The sequence below is a fragment of the Eretmochelys imbricata genome, chromosome 9 (genome assembly GCF_965152235.1).
Source record: "Eretmochelys imbricata isolate rEreImb1 chromosome 9, rEreImb1.hap1, whole genome shotgun sequence".
Lineage (NCBI taxonomy): Eukaryota > Metazoa > Chordata > Testudines > Cheloniidae > Eretmochelys > Eretmochelys imbricata.
Genome location: NC_135580.1, coordinates 84762880 through 84785022, shown reverse-complemented (window position 1 = coordinate 84785022; position 22143 = coordinate 84762880). Strand labels below are relative to the sequence as shown.

Here is a 22143-nt window from a genome sequence, read left to right as displayed (position 1 = left end):
CTAGAGCAAATAGCTTATCTCACCTGTGAAGGGTAAGTATTATGTTTCTTTCATAAAAATAAAAGATCTTTATAATTCACTCATGCCTTACAGTCTTGGTGAGCTATAGGTGAGAAATACAATAATAATTCTTAAGTAGTGAGCCACTTTAGCTAGTTTAGTTGGAGTCATTAGTATTTTAGCCCATAAATTGCCTTTTGTGAAACCTTAACATTTTAGAATATTTGTGAGCTGAAAAGTCTGTCCTTCACAGTGAAAGAATTTTGATGCATGTGAAAACAGTGACACTGCTGAGTGTGCAATAATAATACAATAACAAAAGAAAAGAAATGCCAAGAATTTGGCTGGACCTTCTAACGACAAAGTGCAGAGAGAATTTAATATCTACTTTTGATGGTTAAATTATGTACAGTTGCTCTAATAGAGTTACCTGATCATGGGTCCCACATTTTAAACAATGTTTTTAATGCTAAATGACCAAATCAATTATTTCCTCAAACTATCCCTTGCACAACAGAAATAGATTTCACCAGTTATCTTCCTCCTTTGCATTTTTTGCCCTGGGTAAAAATCTGAATCTGATTTAAGAGTTGAACAAAAGCAGGGCATCTTCTTGTGGAAGACCCTGGACGCTAGAATTCAGATTCACTGTTAGCCTGGTGTGCCAGAACCCAAATTTGTTCACCTGTAAGTCTCACTGTAAGGTTTATCCATTTACCCATGATTTTATTGGAGCGTGCACATGGAGTATTGGCAAAGGAGATGGGGCTTAATTTTTGTTTGTTTCTTTCTTTTTTGGTAAGGGAGTATTTTAGCTGACATTGTGTCAATTTAGATTTATCTTGTAACCTGATTTTTTTTATTATATGACCTCTGGAAGGTACATTGTATACATAGATAAATTGTGAATAAAGCAGAAATACTCAGGATATCTATATATTGTATTGCCTATATTTTTGTACCTATATCTATAGTATTTTCTACACTCTGACAAGACAGAAATCACAATATAAATGGTATTATATTAATAAGATAAGAGGGACAATACCAACTTTGACAATAAATGCACATTATTGCAATTTCTAAAGATTAGATTGTTAAATGATATCATTCAGACAAAGGGCCTCGCAGGGTTCACAAAAGGCCTAGGCATTTATATGGATAATAAACATCCTGTTACATTAGGGTACAATAATTGTGAATCTTTGTGGTGACCAGGCTGCCAGGCACTGTCGGCACAAGAGCCCTCTCCTCTGCAGTGCCGATTAATGAACACTACAGAGAAGATAAACCAGCCCTCCTATTTGTTGATATATGTATCTGTGCACGTTGATTCCCCGCCTCATTTCTCATCTCAGTGGAGCCCAGACCTTTCCCCGTTTGCTTAAATGCTTCAGCATCTTTCTCTCGCCAGGGTGTTTGCAGCGGCCTCTGCATTAACTCTGTGCAACTCCCGGACTCTGCGCCCAGTTCTGCGCTGTGCCATATGTGTGTGGACAGAGCTGCACGCCGCGCAGAGACGGGGGGAACCGGATCCGCGGGCGCGGTAGATGGACCTGGCGCTGCTGAAGCCAGGGGCGCGAGCTCCATCTGGCCCTGACCGTCCTCTGGGGGCGCGGGTGGCAGCGCCTCGCCCGACACCAAGCGCCGCGGGCTGGGAAGGGGGAGGACGGCTCGTGGGAGCGTGTCAGGGCGGCCTACTCCGCCCCTCTCCTTCCCCGCGCCCCGGGCCCGCCACCTGCACCTGAAGCCGCCCGGACCAGTGCCCCCATCACCGGACTCGCGACGCATGCGCGGCGGCTGGCCCCACCCTAGCTGTGGAAGCCCGCGGCCCAGATCCGTGTTGCTCGCCGGAAGGAGTTGTGCAATGGACCGCAGCGCGACCGGAAGGGGGACGCTGGTTGAGTGGGACACATCCGCTTTCTTTTGATCGCCGCGGTCTCAGCGTCCCAGAGAGAGCTGCCGCTGCCTTGTCCTCTGCGACGGGTCTGGGTCGGGGCTTCCCTTTCGCTGCCTGTATGGCCGCCTCCGTGGTGAGTCCGCGGGCGACCGGGAGCGGGAGGCCGGAACCGGGCGGGGGGGGCAGCTCGTCCTCCATGAGGGGACCAGGGCCTGGGGACTGCGTGTGGGGTGACCCCCTGGGCCAGCCGCCGCGCGGCCCTGCCCGCCGAGGACTTCCGGAACTAGGCACATTTCGTGGCCCTCTGAGCGAGGCTTGCCGAGCGCTGGCTGCACGGGCCCTGCCCCGAGCAGCCGGAATCGGCACTCAGAGGAGGCAGGGCGGAGGGGGTGAGATTTGTCTACACGTATCTGCAGGGTATAAATGCGCCTGGGGGAGGAAAATGACAGATTGTTGGGGAGGGGGCAAGGGAGGGGTAACTGGGAGTCACTGGGCGAAATGTCCAGGGAAACTTAACTGGAACGTTAAGAAAACTAACATGCTAATTCTCGTTCGAGATCAGTTTAACTGTGGATCAGTCTGCAAGGGGGTCCCTGGAATTCACAGGGGTAGGGGTTGAAAGCCCTGTCGTGTATGCCATAGGAAACAGTTCAGCATTTTGTATCTCATTTTGTTACTGTACATGTTAATTTACTTGCTGGAGAAACTGCTCATAGAATTTTATCAAACCAACTGTTTTACATTGCCTTACATAATTGTGAGGGTTTTGTTGTTATTTCTAGAACTTTAAAACTTATGTGGATCAGACTTGTAGAGCTGCTGAAGAGTTTGTCAACATTTACTATGATACGATGGATAAAAGAAGAAGGGTAGGTAGATCCCTAGCAAGACTCAGTTTTTGTCCCCTTGTTGCTCTTGTGTGTACTTCCATTGTCAGACTGATCCTCTTATATACTTCAAGGCTTCTAGGAGTTAGCTACCACCCATCTTATCATTACTGGCAGAGTCCAGATCTCTGTGTGTATTCTGATCTGCTCTATGAAGTATCCTTCAAAACACTTTTTAAATTAGGGATTCTTAATTTTTTTTCATTGTGTGAGGCGCTTCTAAAGCATGTCTCATAGATCCCTTCACAACCATGATACTATTTCTCTCTATATTTCTTCGGCAGCTACAGTGCATAGTAAATTTGAATATGTACATTTAAAATCGGTTGTATTAGTTTCCTTTTTCAGAATATCTCATCTCTGATCTCATGAATTAGTAAGTTTCCTTTCTGCTAACCTTCTAAGCTAGCAGTGTCCCTTCATTATAATTGAGTTTGGGTATCTCTAGAAATGACTGAGGAAGAGAAAGTGGTTCCAGCATCTTATGATCAGGGAGTACTCCATGGACTACAGTGGAAGAATTGCTGATCTGAATGCTTTTTCACGCACTTGTTTAATGTGAGGTTTCAGAGTAACAGCCGTGTTAGTCTGTATTCGCAAAAAGAAAAGGAGTACTTGTGGCACCTTAGAGATTAACCAATTTATTTGAGCATAAGCTTTCGTGAGCTACAGCTCACTTCATCAGATGCATACTGTGGAAACTGCAGAAGACATTATATACACAGAGACCATGAAACAATACCTCCTCCCACCCCACTCTCCTGCTGGTAATAGCTTATCTAAAGTGATCACTCTCTTTACAATGTGTATGATAATCAAGGTGGGCCATTTCCAGCACAAATCCAGGTTTTCTCACCCTCCCCCAAAAACACACACACACACAGACTCACTCTCCTGCTGGTAATAGCTTATCCAAACTGACCACTCTCCTTACAATGTGTATGATAATCAAGGTGGGCCATTTCCAGCATAAATCCAAGTTTAACCAGAACGTCTGGGGGGAGGGGGTTAGGAAAAAAAAAGGGGAAATAGGCTACCTTGCGTAATGACTTAGCCACTCCCAGTCTCTATTTAAGCCTAAATTAATAGTATCCAATTTACAAATGAATTCCAATTCAGCAATTTCTCGCTGGAGTCTGGATTTGAAGTTTTTTTGTTTTAAGATAGTGACCTTCATGTCTGTAATTGCGTGACCAGAGAGATTGAAGTGTTCTCCGACTGGTTTATGAATGTTATAATTCTTGACATCTGATTTGTGTCCATTTATTCTTTTACGTAGAGACTGTCCAGTTTGACCAATGTACATGGCAGAGGGGCATTGCTGGCACATGATAGCATATATCACATTGGTGGATGTGCAGGTGAACGAGCCTCTGATAGTGTGGCTGATGTTATTAGGCCCTGTGATGGTGTCCCCTGAATAGATATGTGGGCACAGTTGGCAATGGGCTTTGTTGCAAGGATAGGTTCCTGGGTTAGTGGTTCTGTTGTGTGGTATGTGGTTGTTGGTGAGTATTTGCTTCAGGTTGGGGGGCTGTCTGTAGGCAAGGACTGGCCTGTCTCCCAAGATCTGTGAGAGTGTTGGATCATCCTTCAGGATAGGTTGTAGATCCTTAATAATGTGTTGGAGGGGTTTTAGTTGGGGCTGAAGGTGACGGCTAGTGGCGTTCTGTTATTTTCTTTGTTAGGCCTGTTCAGTAGTAGGTGACTTCTGGGAACTCTTCTGGCTCTATCAATCTGTTTCTTCACTTCCGCAGGTGGGTATTGTAGTTGTAAGAATGCTTGATAGAGCTCTTGTGGGTGTTTGACTCTGTCTGAGGGGTTGGAGCAAATGCGGTTGTATCGCAGAGCTTGGCTGTAGACAATGGATTGTGTGATGTGGTCAGGGTGAAAGCTGGAGGCATGTAGGTAGGAATAGTGGTCAGTAGGTTTCCAGTATAGGGTAGTGTTTATGTGACCATTGTTTATTAGCACTGTAGTGTCCAGGAAGTGGATCTCTTGTGTGGACTGGACCAGGCTGAGGTTGATGGTGGGATGGAAATTGTTGAAATCATGGTGGAATTCCTCAAGGGCTTCTTTTCCATGGGTCCAGATGATGAAGATGTCATCAGTATAGCGCAAGTAGAGTAGGGGCGTTAGGGGACGAGAGCTGAGGAAGCGTTGTTCTAAATCAGCCTTAAAAATGTTGGCATACTGTGGGGCCATGCGGGTACCCATAGCAGTGCCGCTGATCTGAAGGTATACATTGTCCCCAAATGTAAAATAGTTATGGGTAAGGACAAAGTCCAGCCACAGGTTAGCCGTGACATTATCGGGGATAGTGTTCTTGACGGCTTGTAGTCCATCTTTGTGTGGAATGTTGGTGTAGAGGGCTTCTACATCCATAGTGGCCAGGATGGTGTTATCAGGAAGATCACCGATGGATTGAAGTTTCCTCAGGAAGTCAGTGGTGTCTCGAAGGTAGCTGGGAGTGCTGGTAGCGTAGGGCCTGAGGAGGGAGTCTACATAGCTAGACAATCCTGCTGTCAGGGTGCCAATGCCTGAGATGATGGGGCGCCCAGGATTTCCAGGTTTATGGATCTTAGGTAGTAGATAGAATATCCCAGGTCAGGGTTCCAGGGGTGTGTCTGTGCGGATTTGATCTTGTGCTTTTTCAGGAAGTTTCTTGAGCAAATGCTGTAGTTGCTTTTGGTAACTCACAGTGGGATCATAGGGTAATGGCTTGTAGAAAGTGGTGTTGGAGAGCTGCCGAGCAGCCTCTTGTTCATATTCTGACCTATTCATGATGACAACAGCACCTCCTTTGTCAGCCTTTTTGATTATGATGTCAGAGTTGTTTCTGAGGCTGTGGATGGCATTGTGTTCTGCATGGCTGAGGTTATGGGGCAAGTGATGCTGCTTTTCCTCAATTTCAGCCCGTGCATGTCGGCAGAAGCATTCTATGTAGAAGTCCAGTCTGCTTTTTCGACCTTCAGGAGGAGTCCACCTAGAATCCTTCTTTTTGTAATGTTGGTAGGGAGGCCTCTGTGGATTAGTATGTTGTTCAGAGGTATTTTGGAAATATTCCTTGAGTCGGAGACATCGAAAATAGGATTCTAGGTCACCACTACACCAACATTCCACACAAAGATGGACTACAAGTCGTCAAGAACACTATCCCCGATCATGTCACGGCTAACCTGGTGGCTGAATTTTGTGACTTTGTCCTTACCCATAACTATTTTACATTTGAGGACAATGTATACCTTCAGATCAGCGGCACTGCTATGGGTACCCGCATGGCCCCACAGTATGCCAACATTTTTATGGCTGATTTAGAACAACACTTCCTCAGCTCTCATCCCCTAACGCCCCTACTCTACTTGCGCTATATTGATGACATCTTCATCATCTGGACCCATGGAAAAGAAGCCCTTGAGGAATTCCACCATGATTTCAACAATTTCCATCCCACCATCAACCTCAGCCTGGTTCAGTCCACACAAGAGATCCACTTCCTGGACACTACAGTGCTAATAAGCGATGGTCACATAAACACTACCCTATACTGGAAACCTACTGACCGCTGTTCCTACCTACATGCCTCCAGCTTTCAGCCTGACCACACCACACGATCCATTGTCTACAGCCAAGCTCTGCGATACAACCGCATTTGCTCCAACCCCTCAGACAGAGACAAACACCTACAAGAGCTCTATCAAGCATTCTTACAACTACAATACCCACCTGCGGAAGTGAAGAAACAGATTGATAGAGCCAGAAGAGTTCCCAGAAGTCACCTACTACTGGACAGGCCTAACAAAGAAAATAACAGAACGCCACTAGCCGTCACCTTCAGCCCCAACTAAAACCCCTCCAACACATTATTAAGGATCTACAACCTATCCTGAAGGATGACCCAACACTCTCACAGATCTTGGGAGACAGGCCAGTCCTTGCCTACAGACAGCCCCCCCAACCTGAAGCAAATACTCACCAACAACCACATACCACACAACAGAACCACTAACCCAGGAACCTATCCTTGCAACAAAGCCCATTGCCAACTGTGCCCACATATCTATTCAGGGGACACCATCACAGGGCCTAATAACATCAGCCACACTATCAGAGGCTCGTTCACCTGCACATCCACCAATGTGATATATGCTATCATGTGCCAGCAATGCCCCTCTGCTATGTACATTGGTCAAACTGGACAGTCTCTACGTCAAAGAATAAATGGACACAAATCAGATGTCAAGAATTATAACATTCATAAACCAGTCGGAGAACACTTCAATCTCTCTGGTCACGCAATTACAGACATGAAGGTCGCTATCTTAAAACAAAAAAACTTCAAATCCAGACTCCAGCGAGAAACTGCTGAATTGGAATTCATTTGTAAATTGGATACTATTAATTTAGGCTTAAATAGAGACTGGGAGTGGCTAAGTCATTATGCAAGGTAGCCTATTTCCCCTTGTTTTTTCCTACCGCCCCCCCCCCCCCACCGACGTTCTGGTTAAACTTGGATTTATGCTAGAAATGGCCCACCTTGATTATCATACACGTTGTAGGGAGAGTGATCACTTTAGATAAGCTATTACCAGCAGGAGAGTGGGGTGGGAGGAGGTATTGTTTCATGGTCTCTGTGTATATAATGTCTTCTGCAGTTTCCACAGTATGCATCCGATGAAGTGAGCTGTAGCTCACGAAAGCTTATGCTCAAATAAATTGGTTAGTCTCTAAGGTGCCACAAGTACTCCTTTTCTTTTTGTTTAATGTGGTGGTATTTATGGATCTCTAGATGAGTGTGCATGATAGAGATAGCAAGAGGTCAACATAGACCTTTCTTTAAGGTTTGTATTATAGAGCTCAAGCACTGGCCTGCTTCCTCAAACATGCTACGCTGTGTTCTTTTGTAACTTTCCAGTGGCCCTTGTTTATATGCATGTTAATTTTATTCAGGTTATACTTCCCTGTGTTCCTTTTCTTAATGGGGAATGCTTGGCTTTGGCTATGCTGGGAAGTGGTTCAGTTCCATCCCTTCCCCCTACAAGAAACAGCTGAAGAACCCGATCAGTCTCTATATTGAGTATTAGGCACATTGTTACTTAACAAAATAAGTTACGAAGAAACATACATTCATTTTGTGTAGTTGTTTCAATTCTTGATGAGGGACGGTAGTTGCTAATGGAGGCCAATGTTTGAGTAGGACGCTTCAGTCAGTTCTGTATGGAGGATCTAATATCTGCAATACTGTTTTAATTCTTCTGATCGTATGAGTGTGTTTCCCATATTGGCAACAAGTAGCTTGATTTTTAATAATGGATTTTTTCCAAATATGTTCTCATAATCCCTTTAGGTGTTGGCTAGACTTTATCTGGACAAAGCAACATTAATTTGGAATGGTAATGCAGTGTCTGGACAAGAAGCACTGAAAGAATTTTTTGAAATGTTGCCATCTAGTGAATTCCAGGTTAATATGTTAGACTGCCAACCTGTTCATGGTAAGGTTATTTTATAATTCTGGGGTATTTTTTTTAATAGTTGTAGAATGTGAACAACAAATGTAATAAATATTGATTGATGTGGCTATTAGAACAAGGTAAAGAAAAGACCTGATGGCTGAAATGTAGGGCTATTTTTAAATAAAGGGGTGTAGTGGGAGGGTGACTACTTAAAACTGTACAGTAGAATTTATTAAACTTCCTCTTTTAGAACCCTTACTCAGATATAACCTTGATATTTTCATGCACTAAAACAGTTACTCTTAATATATTAAACTAACTACATGGCATTGTAACATAAACAGTGCAAGTTAAAAATAGCATTAAAAAGCAACATTTGCTAATGAACAAGTTACTACAGGTGTTTCTGTTAGTAACAATACAACATAAAAATCAGTTTAACACACATACTCTTCCAACTGTTTGCTAACAGACCTGCAGCTGTGACTTGTATGGAAATGATTATTAGTTAAGTAGACACTCTAGCATTTCAAATAAGCAGCTGAGGTGATGGGAAATTGTGCATAACTTTTTTATTCTTTTACATCTGTCATTCTTTTTGTGAAGAGCAAGCTACTCAAAGCCAGACAACAGTCCTTGTAGTGACGTGTGGGAGAGTAAAATTTGATGGCAACAAGCAACGTTACTTCACCCAGAATTTCTTACTGACGGCACAAGCTACACCTACCAGCACAGTGTGGAAGATTGCAAGTGACTGCTTCCGCTTCCAGGATTGGGCCAGTTAATGGGGACTGAGAGGTGATTGCTTTCCCTCTTCATTGTGTGACTTCAGCTCTCTGGACAGTCATTCTCTGAACGTGGAAGACCTTTATCCCTTCTAGTGTGCCGTTTGTTCTGGAAGTACTGCAGATCTGTGTTTTGCTAGTCCTAGTGGCCCAGGACATAAAGGCAAATGTATTTTTGAAATGGAAGAAGTTTGCTCAAGTTAATTGGGCCCCTGTGAAATATTTAAGGCAGTGAGCCAAAGGGCATACCCGTTCCTGAAGTTTGTGTTAGTGATTCACTCATGTAATGTTAAAATCATTCCTGTAAATGCCTTACTTACAACTATCCTGCTGCTTCAGGAACTTTTTCAGTAATATTGAATGCTAAAATCTCCACTGCTTGAACAGTGAATCCATTCATACAGATGTGCAATCATTTCAGCTTAGAAACACCGTCTTTGAAGCAGACACCTATGACAGTGAGAAATGGAATTAGTTGCTCCTATGTGACGTGTATGAAACTTCAGAACTGCTTATTTTGAGCCTTGAGCTTGATCTGGCAACAATTAGAGTTCTTTTTTTCCAGTAAGAGTGGCCACATCAAAGTAACTTCTCATATATTAGATGGGAGAGATCCCACTTGGAGTTGTAGTGTTACCAATGAATTACATGGTTTGGGGGATGGGGGAATAAAGGGATTGGTAAATACAGTCATACTTTCTGCTTCCTCTCTGAAAATTGAAAATATAACACTTGAACATGTGTAAACTCTCAAAAAATCATCTGTTGTAAAGCCAGTGTTTAGTGTCCTCGATGTACAAGGAATACAACGCTTATCAGGTTTCTCCTTTGGCTTAACCCTGTTAATATTTGGTTAGGATCACTTATGTAGATCTAGGTCCACACTAACAGCTCTGTTGAATGCAAAGGGAAAGGACAAGCATATTAAGCTGATTTGAGAAGCTGCTTCCCTTTCTTTGGAAGTCTTGGAGTATAAGCTACATATCAGTCAGCTGTTTCATCCTTTGTTTTCTATAGCTAGTAATTTCATTATTACTATGAAGCACAACATACTTATTTTATTGCAACTTTTTCTCCTATTTTGAATTTGCAAGCTTTTACCCCATCAGTCTGAAACATTATAATAGGAAAGTGGCATTAAATAGTGTATATGATATGCTAGTCATCTCTTTAGTGCAGTTGTTCAGAGTAGATGCTTTGACTACTGTGGTCCCAGAAGAATATTAACCTCTCAACATGAGAGAACTTTATCTTCCTTCAATCCAAAGTTAATGCGCAACTTTCATTTGTCTTTCTCCTGTTTGGTTTTTATTATGGGTTTCTCAGAATATGGTTACCTTAAATTGCTATACTCTTGGTTCTATTTTTTAAATTTTTTTATTGTTTTAAAGTTTAGAGGGTAGCTTGCTTTCTTAACCTGAATTAACGCTTTAGATCTCAGGATGGCAGCACTTCGTGTTCAGACTGCTAATCTAAATTGAGCAAATTAAAAGGGTGGAAATCTAGTCACATAGTAAGTACTTGAAAACACACACTCTGCTTGTAAGTAAAAATCTATTTGACTGTAACTTGTAAATCTGATCTTAATTTCATCCTGACAGATGTTTTGACAATTCACAAGGCTGTTACCTTTATACTTGTAAGGCTGGAATATGTGACTGGGAAACCACTCATTTTATTCCTTATAAATCAGAAAACAGAAAATAAACCATATTTTAAAAACGTATGTATACTTAACATATGTTTTTAACAAATAATGGTATAAGTTGATATAAAGATGAAATGGTTGGCTGCACCAGTATTGAACTTAAAGGGTTTCTAGAAATGTTTATATCATTAGGTTGGAGAATTTGTAATATATTGTCCAACTCTCTTAAATGGAAATTTTTCTATAGTTAAAGTCGGAAATGGTCTCTCTAAAGTCCTTGCTCAAGAAACTTTTTCCTCTGTTTTCCTACTTTTGAGAAAACAGGAATCTAAAAATGGCATAAGGACTACAAAACTGTTTAACGTTGTAGCTATCGTAAATGTATTGCGATTGTGTGCATAGTGGAGGAAAGATTGACCTTTTTAACTGTGTAATGTCATCTTGCAATAATGTTGGGAGGTTTTCGTATCTTTTCTACCAGATCAAAAGAAGAATTAACGTTGAAGTTACCTGCTAATTATATAGCATTGTTGAACTGTGGTGGTGTTGTATTATGGTTACAACTCACTGTTTCTTACAGATGAAATTCATATTCCTAATGTATCTTGTCTACATATGGTATCAGTATAACTTTTATCTCTAAAACATTTATGGGTGAAATTCCAGCACTGGGCTTCTGAATTATGAAGACATTCAGTCTTTAGAACACAATATTCTTATACCAAACAAACACATTTATGCTCAAGTAAATATTTATTTAAAATTACTGGGATGACGCCTTAAATCTTAAATTAGCATGTACAATTGTCTAAAACTTTCTGTCACAACAGTGGAGGTTTTAGATGTAGATGTAGCTGTTCTATACATTCTGTTCAGATGGAAGCAGGTTTGGGCTTTAAGTATGGCTGGTGCTCTGAGTTCTTACTATCTGAAGCATAATTTAGTGTGTGCACAAACTAACCTATTTGTACAGGCTCTGCCTTCCATTGTGCTTCGTGTTAATTTCACAGTTGGAAGTGGATCTTGGCTGTTGCTAGCATGGATTTTTGTGGAATTGGTGGAAGTGATGATCTTCCGCACTATTCTTCCTGCTTCCCTTCAGTAGAGCTATAATAAGGTTTTGGCTTTGGAAGTTGTTGATGGTTATGTCCTCGTAGCTGGAGGTGATCTGTCTTAAAGAAAAGGAGCATACTCAGGCTGCCACAATTGCCTGCTAACCAAAATTCTTAATACTTGTGCAAAATCATAAGAACTAAACTGCATAGAAGTCCAAACACTCTGATGCTTTCCCTTGCTATTCAAATAGTAAATTCTGGGCATGTAGCAAAGCAGTCATACAAAATCAAGCTGAAAATCTAAGCAAATGCAAATCCTAATACCTTTTGCTTATCTTGTATTGCCTCCATTGATCAACTTTGTTTGACATTCTAGTTATGTTGCTTTGCTCTTTTTAGCATGCCACAAATAATTTAAAGTGCTCAGTGCTGCCATTTCTTGGAGGGGAGTATTTTGTCTTCAAAGGCTAGGTAACGCTTGTTATCTGATGAGAGAATTCTGAAATATAAAGAAGTGATGCTTTTTTAACATCAAAATAGCTTTCCACAAACTTGAATGTTTTATAATCTTTTGCAACTGTTTAAGACCTCTTGTAAGGGTGTCACTTTAAAAAAATCGTTTGATCTGGTACTTTATTTTTATTACAAGCTTTCATAGTGTTTTCTTACTATATTAAAGTTCAGGAAATAACATTTGGCTCTTCAACTTTGCTGTTTGGGTTTTGGCATTGGGTTACATATGTTCTAACTATTGCCACCATATGGTACTCAAATAGCTCAGAACAGAGCCACCAGTGTACACGCTCCTTGATGGTGGTGGTGTCTCTCCTGTGATGAGAAAAATGAACTGATGATGGCAACTGATTCCACAGTCATGTGCATCAGCAGTAATGCAGCATAATTGAGGTAAATGATACTTCAGAGCGCAGAAGTAAAAACTCTGGGGAATGTGGCAGTTCCCTTGGATAACATTCACTGAAGTTTACATCACCATCTAACAAATTCTAAGAAGTCATCAGCCAAACACATAGTGTATGCAAGATGCTTGGACGGTAAATGTCGTCCTTGCCCTTCCCCCCAAGCATAGACTATGCCTGTGCTCTGTATCTTCTATGGATAAATAGAACATTCACCCAAAGAACTAAATTCACAATGTTTTTCCTTTTTAGCATCAAGAATGGCTGAGTTCAGTAGACCAATTGGCTACTAATGTTACAAGTTTACACTCAGGTGCTGACCACCTTCAATTTTCATCAACATCAATAGCAGTTAAGGGTGCTGAACTCATTGGAGGGTTGGTCACTCAGTGAAAAGTGCTTTACATTTTGTTTAAATGTGAGCCTAAAAACTCTGTGCTATACCTACCTTGCGGGGGCTCCCTGAGGCTGTCCTTTGGGCTGGAATGCTGCCTAGAATCTCTTTAGTGTTGTGGCTCCACCCCCACCATGCCCCTCTCATGGTGGCACAACATTTTTGTACAAAACTTGTGCAGGGTCCTTGGAGGACAGCCTTACAGTTGTTTTCTGCATTGCCAATTCCCCACGGTCTTTCATGCTCCTCTGGCCATTTTACCTAGCATAAAAGTTCTGGAATGGGGGTGAGGAGCTTAAAAAGAAGTAGGGCTTTCAAGCGATTAATCACTCTGTTAAACAATTAGAATACCATTTATTTAAATATATTTGGATGTTTTCTACATTTTCAAATATTTTTATTTCAGTTACAACACAGAATACAAAGTGTACAGTGCTCACTTTATAGTCATTTTTATTACAAATATTTGCACTGTAAAAAATAAATAGTATGTTTCAATTCACCTCTTACAAATACTGTAGTGCAGTCTCTACTGTGAAAGTGCAACTTACAAATGTAGATTTTTATTTTTTGTTTGTTTGTTCTATAACTGCACTCAAAAACAAAACAATTTAAAACTTTGGAGCCTACAAGTCTACTCAGTCCGACTTCCTGTTCAGCCAATCACTAAGACAAACAAGTTTATTTACATTTACAGGACATAATGCTGTCTGCTTCTTATTTACAGTGTCACCTGAAAATGAGAACAGGTGTTCAAATGTGTCATAAATATAAAGGGAAAGGTAAACCCCTTTAAAATCCCTCCTGGCCAGAGGAAAAATCCTCTTACCTGTAAAGAGTTAAGAAGCTAAAGGTAACCTCGCTGGCACCTGACCAAAATGACCAATGAGGAGACAAGATACTTTCAAAAGCTGGGAGGAAGGAGAAAAACAAAGGGTCTGTGTCTGTCTGTATGATGCTTTGGCCGGGGACAGAACAGGAATGGAGTCTGAGAACTTAGTAAGTAATCTAGCTAGGTATGTGTTAGATTATGATTTCTTTAAATGGCTGAGAAAATAGCTGTGCTGAATAGAATGAATATTCCTGTCTGTGTGTCTTTTTTGTAACTTAAGGTTTTGCCTAGAGGGATTCTCTGTTTTGAATCTAATTACCCTGTAAGGTATCTACCATCCTGATTTTACAGAGGTGATTCCTTTACTTGTATTAAAAATCTTCTTGTAAGAAAACTGAATGCTTTTTTTATTGTTCTAAGATCCAAGGGTTTGGGTCTGTGGTCACCTATGCAAATTGGTGAGGATTTTTATCAAACCTTCCCCAGGAAGTGGGGTGCAAGGGTTGGGAGGATTTTGGGGGGAAAGACATGTTCAAACCCTGTTTCCCAGTAAACCCAGATAAAGTTTGGTGGTGGCAGTGGAAATCCAAGGGTAAAATAATTTTGTACCTTGGGAAAGTTTTAACTTAAGCTGGTAAAAGTAAGCTTAGGAGGTTTTCATGCAGGTCCCCATATCTGTACCCTAGAGCTCAGAGTGGGGAAGGAACCTTGACAGCATGGCACTGTTGTAGCCAGCATTGCAAGGTATTTACGTGCCAGATATGTTAAACATTCGTATACCCCTTCATGCTTTGGCCATCATTCCCGAGGACATGCTTCCATGCCGATGATGCTTGTTAAAAAATAATGCATTAATTAAATTTGTGACTGAACTCCTTGGGGGACAATTATGTGTCTCCTGCTCTGTTTTACCTGTATTCTGTCATATATTTTATGTTATAGCAGTCTCAGCTGATGACCCAGCACATGTTGTTTGATTTAAGAACACTTTCACAGCAGATTTGACAATGCAAAGAAGGTACCAGTGTGAGATTTCTAAAGCTAGCTACAGCACTCAACCCAAGATTTAAGAATCTGAAGTGCCTTCCAAAATTTGAGAGGAATGAGGTGTGGAGCATATTTTCAGAAGTCTTTAAAGAGCTGAGCTACACTTTGATGCAGAAGTTACAGGACCTGAACCACCAAAAAAGAAAATCAACCTTTTGTTGGTGGCATCTGACTCAGATGATGAAAATGAACATGGGTCAGCCCACATTGTTTTGGACTGTTGTTGAGCAGAACCCATCAACGGCATGGAAGCATGTATTCTGGAATGGTGGTTGAAGCACGAAGGGATTTATGAATCTTTACTGCATCTGATGTGTAAATAGCTTGCAACACTGGCTACAACAGTGCCATGTGAATGCCTGTTCTCACTTTCAGGTGATATTGTAAACAAGAAGCAGGCAGCATTCTCTTGCAAATTTAAACAAACTTGATTGGCTGAACAAGAAGTAGGACTGAGTGGACTTGTAGGATCTAAAGTTTTACATTGTTTTGTTTTTGAGTGCAGTTATGTAACGAAAAATCTACATTTGTAAGTTGCACTTTCACAGTAGAGATTGCACTACAATACTTGTAAGAGGTGAACTGAAAAATACTATTATATAGTGCAAATCTTTGTTATAAAAATAATATAAAGTGAGCACTATACACTGTATTCTGTGTAAATTGAAATAAAATGTTTGAAATGTAGAAAAATCAAAAATATTTAATGTATTTAAATTGGTATTCTCTTGTTTAACAGGGGGATTAAAACCAATTAGTCACGATTAATTTTTCTGAGTTAACTGCGATTAATTGACAGTACAAGTCATGGACAGGTCATGGGGCTGGGAATTTTTGTTTATTGCCCATGACCTATCCATGATTTGTACTATAAATACCCCTGACTAAATCGTAGCCTTACCCATCATCCACTCAGTCCTTGGACTCTCTACAGAGTATGACAACATTTGCTTGATTACATGGTGTCCACTAGAACTCATGCCTCCCAAAACAGTAATTCAGACCCTTTAATAGTTGAATGAGTCCCAAAATATTTAGCTAGGTGCTACTGGGGGGGGGCCCTGGAGGGAGCCAATGCTCTGGGATGGGGCACAGCTAGGTGCTGTTGCTCTGGAGGAGAGGGAGCAGCACCAGCTGCCGGGGGTCGCAACCTAGCTGCCGCTGGGACCGATGCCAGGGGTCACCAAGCTGCAGCTGCTCCTTCTGCTCCTGGGACCGGCTGCACCGGTCGCTGTTCAGGCAGTCCGGGGCCAGCTGCCCAAGGAGTGGCTGGTACATCTGGCACCTGGGGCAGCTCAGAAATGGCTGGTGCAGTTGGCTGTGGGGGCAGCTGCTTGGGCGGCTCTGGGGTTAGCCACGCTGGCTGTTGCAGAATTCATGGAGCCCTAACAACAGGGAATGAACTGTTGTCTCACCCCACAACGATGGTCTTGCTGGGATGTAATTTAGACACCTTGACACAGTACTGAGGGAGAAGCTTGTAGGATTGCAGTATATAACTTCAATATCTGGGGCTATCAAGCAAACACCATTTCAAGGTCTACAGAGCATTTGTCTCTATGATTCATGTGATCCTGCTGAGGCTGCCAGTCAGTGTCAAATGTCTCAGGGGTTTTTGTGATGTGAAAGTTTGGCTGCTTGATATGGGATTGAGACCCACCAAATCACTCCTTCTAGCCTACTGAATCACCACCAGGCACCAGATCCTGTCTTAAATAGAGATTCCATAGTTAAATACTTCATATTTTGCTGTGTATATTCATTGAAACAGACTATGCTAGAAAAAAACAAGTTTAAATTCTAATGTGCAAACCACATAATTAAATCTTTAAAAAAACCCTGCTATTACTCCAAAGTGAATGAATGGATGGATGATCCTGTGTCATACAAACAGTTTAAAGTCTTGGTGACTCTACGGGAGGCTATTCTGAACATTTCTATTCATCTAAATGAAATGTTTAACTATGTGGTTACACTATGAACTCTTCTTTTTTTCCTCCATCACCCACAAGAAAATGGAATTGATTTAGGAGACCCAGTGCGACAGGGGTCAATGTTGGCTTCTCAAAAAAGTTTTGTGAAGTATTGTGTGCACCCCAGTTCAAGGAAGCATGGTTGGGCCAAGCATTCCAGTCTGATCCTCCTGAGTGCTAAGCTTTCCCATCTCCCACTGAATCAGATGTAGATCAACCCTACTGAAACTCAGGAACTGAGGATACCCAGCACCATGCAGGAGCTGACACTGACCAACTGCACCATGGGGCATTTCGATAGTATTTTTTGTTAGTCATGGAACCTAACTCATTCCATGAATTTCTTCCCCAATGTGCATACATATCTGTCTTCCGCTTTGATTGTTGATAAGAACTGAGTAAGGGCTACAACACCCAGAAATACAGCACAGTGCATGCATGGAGCAGGAAAACAGCAAAAGACAACCGAAATACCTATTTCCATCTTTAGTCATAGTTGGGTTCTATATCTCCTTAAATATTAAACTGCTCAGCATTCATAACACAAAGTGAGTTACAATCTTTGAGAATTAATGCTACTTGTTCTGTAATGTGGGGTGGCAGCAGGGCCATGCCAATTAACCAGGTGCTAGGTAGTTTGTAGGCATAGGAAATACAAACTGGTCTTGCTTAGAGATTATCACTATGAGTCCTGCCAGGGAAATAATATAACTTATTTTCAGTTGTGTAGCTTCTTTTCTTCGGTAATCAAGTTTTCAAAGCATCCCTCCAACAAGACCGTAATGCAGCCAAGGAAACTATGTGTCAATCTTGGTAGAAGTCAGTTGAGATACAGCGTATCTTTTTAGAAAGACAACCAGTCTAGTTCACCCTGAAGTTGTGGGCTGACTTACACAGGAGGACAGAGTAGATGATAAATAATGGTTGCTTCTGGCCTTAAAACCTATGAATAATAATAGCACTGATAGCTCTTCACAAATATTAATGTGCCATTATCAGGTAGTTTGGGACCCTCTTTTCTCTCCAAATCACTGTTTTACAAGCCTAAGATTTATTAAATACATTTTCATCTGATTGAAAATAATTCAGTGAAAACTTTGTTGTTGAGGGTTGGTTGGGTTGGCTGTAAATATCCCCCTCCAGCGCTGGCAACACAAACAGTTGCATAACTGTCTCAGACTACAAAGACATATTACCAAGAATTGTTTAGTTTGTTACAGAAAGAAAGCTAAAGACTTAACTCTTATTTCAACAAATATATAATTTCAACTTCAACAAGTATATAACAAAGTACTAATAACTACAGTAATTGTCTTAGAACATAAGAATGGCCATACTGGGTCAGACCAAAGGTCTGTCCAGCCCAATATCCTGTCAACTGACAGTGGCCAATGCCAGGTGCCCCAGAGGGAGTGAACCTAACAGGTAATGATCTAGTGATCTCTCTCCTGCCATCCATCTCCACCCTCTGACAAATAGAGGCTAGGGACACCATTCCTTACCCATCCTGGCTAATAGCCATTAATGGACTTAACCTCCATGAATTTATCCAGTTCTCTTTTAAACCTTGTTATAGTCCTAGCCTTCACAACCTCCTCAGGCATGGAGTTCCACAGGCTGACTGTGCACTGTGTGAAGAAAAACTTCCTTTTATTTGTTTTAAACCTATATAAATAGTAATTTCAAGATATGTTGCACACACATTTTGCTGCAGAATACTAACATTTTAATTATTGAAATATGCAGACATCATACACACAACACTGTTTTATGTATCAAAACTGCTGTGTTACATAAGGCACAATTTCCTACAGTGTATCTGCTATGTTAAGTACAGAAGATTAAATCCTGGCTCTACTGAAGTCAATGGCAAAGTTCCCATAATACACTAAACATAAAATTAATAAGGGCTCTTAATAGCCTATCAGTTAAACAATTTAACTGTCTTACAGAAAAAACAATAAACAAAGGATAGAGTTGATGTGGTTGGAATGCCCAGTGTAAATTTTTGCATATGTAGGTTAGCTAGAGAACTTGTTTTGTATTAGAATCTGTATCTACCTTTATTTCCACACTTTAAGACTTAGGTTTTATTAATTAACATATTCTTGGAATTACAGTTTTGTAACTAACTTTATTGTAAGTTATCAAAGTGACTGGGGAATTTCCTTGGTTTTGTTACAAAAACACAAGTAGTATATTATCAGCATAAGTCAGGCTGCTGTCTGAATTCTAACATAGGTATAGACTCCTGCAACTATTTGGACTTCAGCACATACAACTTTTGTTCCAGGGTCCTAATTTTCCTCTGTCCACTCCAAATTCCTCTCCTCAGGTTAGGTTCTCTTGTGTGTACTCTCTCTCACTCCCAATCCATGTATTGTTGTAAGATTTATAGGAAAAGATTTGGATCACAGAAGCACCAGGCTTTGCTAGGAGCTGCAGACTTGGTGTTGTAGACTTTATTTGAGCTGTTGAAGTCATAGCATAGGGAGGGTGTAACAGGGTAGGCCACTATGATCTCTGTTACAAGGTTACAATATATATTGTACAAAGTATACCTTGTGCGGCATCATCTGAAAAGTCATAATCTGCTGATTATTATTATCCTGGTAAAGTGTAGCAACACTATATGTAAAGTCATAACAGTCTACTGTATGATTGGTTTCAGAGTAGCAGCCGTGTTAGTCTGTATCCGCAAAAAGAAAAGGAGGACTTGTGGCACCTTAGAGACTAACAAATTTATTTGAGCATAAGCTTTTGTGTGCTACAGCTCACTTCATTGGATGATTGTTACTGAAATATGATGTTATTCTGGGGAACACCCAAAAACCAGTTCCTCAGAGACAACAAGGCTATCATCTAGTTAAGTGAACATTCTTCAGCAGTGGGAGAAAGTGAACAAGAAATTTACATTCCATCACAGGGATGGCCTAAAGCTCAAGTCCACAAGAGACAGGCTGTCACCAGATGACTCAGCTGGAAATTGAAGATCTTTCTAGAACAAAGGACTGAATTATAAAAGGGGTGAAAACACTTTATTCTGCTCCTCTGTTTATCTCTGATGGCTACATTATCAACATCTGAACAACAATAGAAGGACATACTGAATTGCTTGGAGCAGTCCTGGCTGGAAGGAAATCCAGCCTCTTTATAGCATGTCAGTGAGAGAGACACATTTGCTCTGAATCCATTTTAGTTTAAATTAGATGTCAGTTGCATTTTATCTTGTATTTCTTTTGTAACCAGTTCTGACTTTTATGCCTTGTTACTTGTAGTCACTTAAAATCTATCTTTCTGTAGTTAATAAACTTGTTTTATCTAAGCCAATGTGAGTTTGGACTGAAGTGTTTAGGAACCACCACTTGAGATAACAGCACCTGTGCATATCATTTTCCTTTGATAAAATGACAGACTTTCTATGAGCTTGCTTTGTGCAGCAGATGCTGGGCAATACAAGAGGCACATTTCTGGGGGACAAGGCTGGAATTTGGAATTTGCTGGTGTTTCCCTGACATAATTCATGAGCGGCTGGCAGAGCATTTATGTAACATAGCTGGGAGTGATTTTGCATGCTAGCGGCTGTGTGTGAACAGTCCAGGAGTGGATGTTTTTACAGCAGAATGGTATAAAAGGCACCCCAAGTTGGATTTTCAAAGGAATGCAGCTGTCCAACAATCCAGATTGTACCCTGAGCAATGTCACAGAGGGACAGGCCTCATTTGCTATATTTTTTTAAAAAGTACTGTATGCAGTCTTAATGCACTTAAGTCTTTTAATCATAGTGTTATAGGGCTAGATGTTACAAAGAAACAGATAATTTTCATGTAATTTAAGTTATTGTGAGTGTCTTTAGAAACCGTTGCATTTAAAAATTGATCAAAGCAATTTTTCAGTAACAGCATTTTTAGTTCAGATAAAATTGAAAAGGACTAGCCCATCTAAAGAGAAATACCTTATCCTATATAATGCTTGAAAACATTTGAGAAAAAGAAAAATATCTAGAGATATAGTAGAAAATGAATGCAAATCAGTCCCAATTGTTAAAGGACAACCATGTTACAAGATAAACCTTTTGCATTACACAATCTGTTTTTTTATCTCAGTAGCTACTTGGTGATGTATACAATGTTGACAAAGGCTTAATTCCCACAGAGTAGTTCATTACCTATAAGGTTCTTACTGGAGTTGAGCTGAATTTCAGATACTTTGTTTTGGGCCAAATTTGATTTGATGTTTAGCCAAAACACTTGCCAATTTTGATTTCTTCCTGTTCACCTAGCTACATAGCTTGTAGTAATGTCTCTATTGAAGAATGCTAAATACATCTGAAACTCAAATATAGTTAAGTATAGTTGAGATTTAGACTGATTAAGTTCAAATAAAAGAAGTTCAAAAGAAAATTCTGCTTCCTGCCTTAGCCCCCCATCCTGTAATGAACCCTGGGTGGACACAGGGACTGGCCTGCACAGAGCTCATGGCAGGTTTGGGTCTCATCTCTGACCTGTCATTGGTGACAGTAAAAAAGCTAATCAGTTTCTTGGAATGAGGTTACACAAATGGATCCCAGGGAAATCAGAAAGTCGACTGGCATTGGACACCTAACTCCCATTAGTGCTTTGGAAAATTGTCCTTTTATTTGTATCTTGCCTTTTGATCTAATTTATGTGGAATTGGGGGAGGTTTAGGTTGGATGTTAGGAAAAACTTTTTCACTAGGAGGGTGATGAAGCACTGGAATGGGTTACACCTAGGGAGGTGGTGGAATCTCCTTCCTTAGAGGTTTTTAAGGTCAGGCTTTGCAAAGCCCTGGCTGGGATGATTTAGTTGGCGATTGGTCCTGCTTTCAGCAGGGGGTTGGACTAGATGACCTCCTGAGGTCCCTTCCACCCCTGATATTCTATGAATGGCTGCTCAGGGCGATCCCTGTGTGTACCCTCAGCTTTGCTCTCCCAGAGATACCGTCTAGGTCTTTAGAGACGTCCTTCCTTACAGAAAATACCAGTTCTGAAAACAATGTTTAAAACCTAAACCCCTCTTCATCGACGTCTGTTCGCGTTATTTGCTCTTTTGCCTCTCACGCAAAAGGAGTCTCCGGGGTTGCCTTTGTTTGGAGTCAGGCTGGGTCCGGCTGGCCGGCTTTAGCGGCGAGCGCTGCCGGCAGGGGGCGCTGTTTTCACCCCACGCCTGGCCCAGGCGCTCCGGGCGGGCGCGCGCGCTCACTCCGGCTCGCTGGGGCGCCGAAGCGGGGAG

General features: G+C 41.2%; 1 protein-coding gene across 1 annotated transcript; it reads left to right on the top strand.

Annotated features, from left to right (window-relative positions):
- The first annotated feature begins 1901 nt into the window (after window positions 1-1901).
- On the top strand, window positions 1902-12421 carry NXT2 (nuclear transport factor 2 like export factor 2). The gene is made up of 4 exons (XM_077826344.1): window positions 1902-2033; window positions 2683-2769; window positions 8135-8279; window positions 8847-12421. The coding sequence occupies exons 1-4, from the start codon at window positions 2019-2021 to the stop codon at window positions 9023-9025; spliced, it is 426 nt and encodes a 141-aa protein (XP_077682470.1). The 5' UTR covers window positions 1902-2018; the 3' UTR covers window positions 9026-12421.
- Window positions 12422-22143: the final 9722 nt, after the last annotated feature.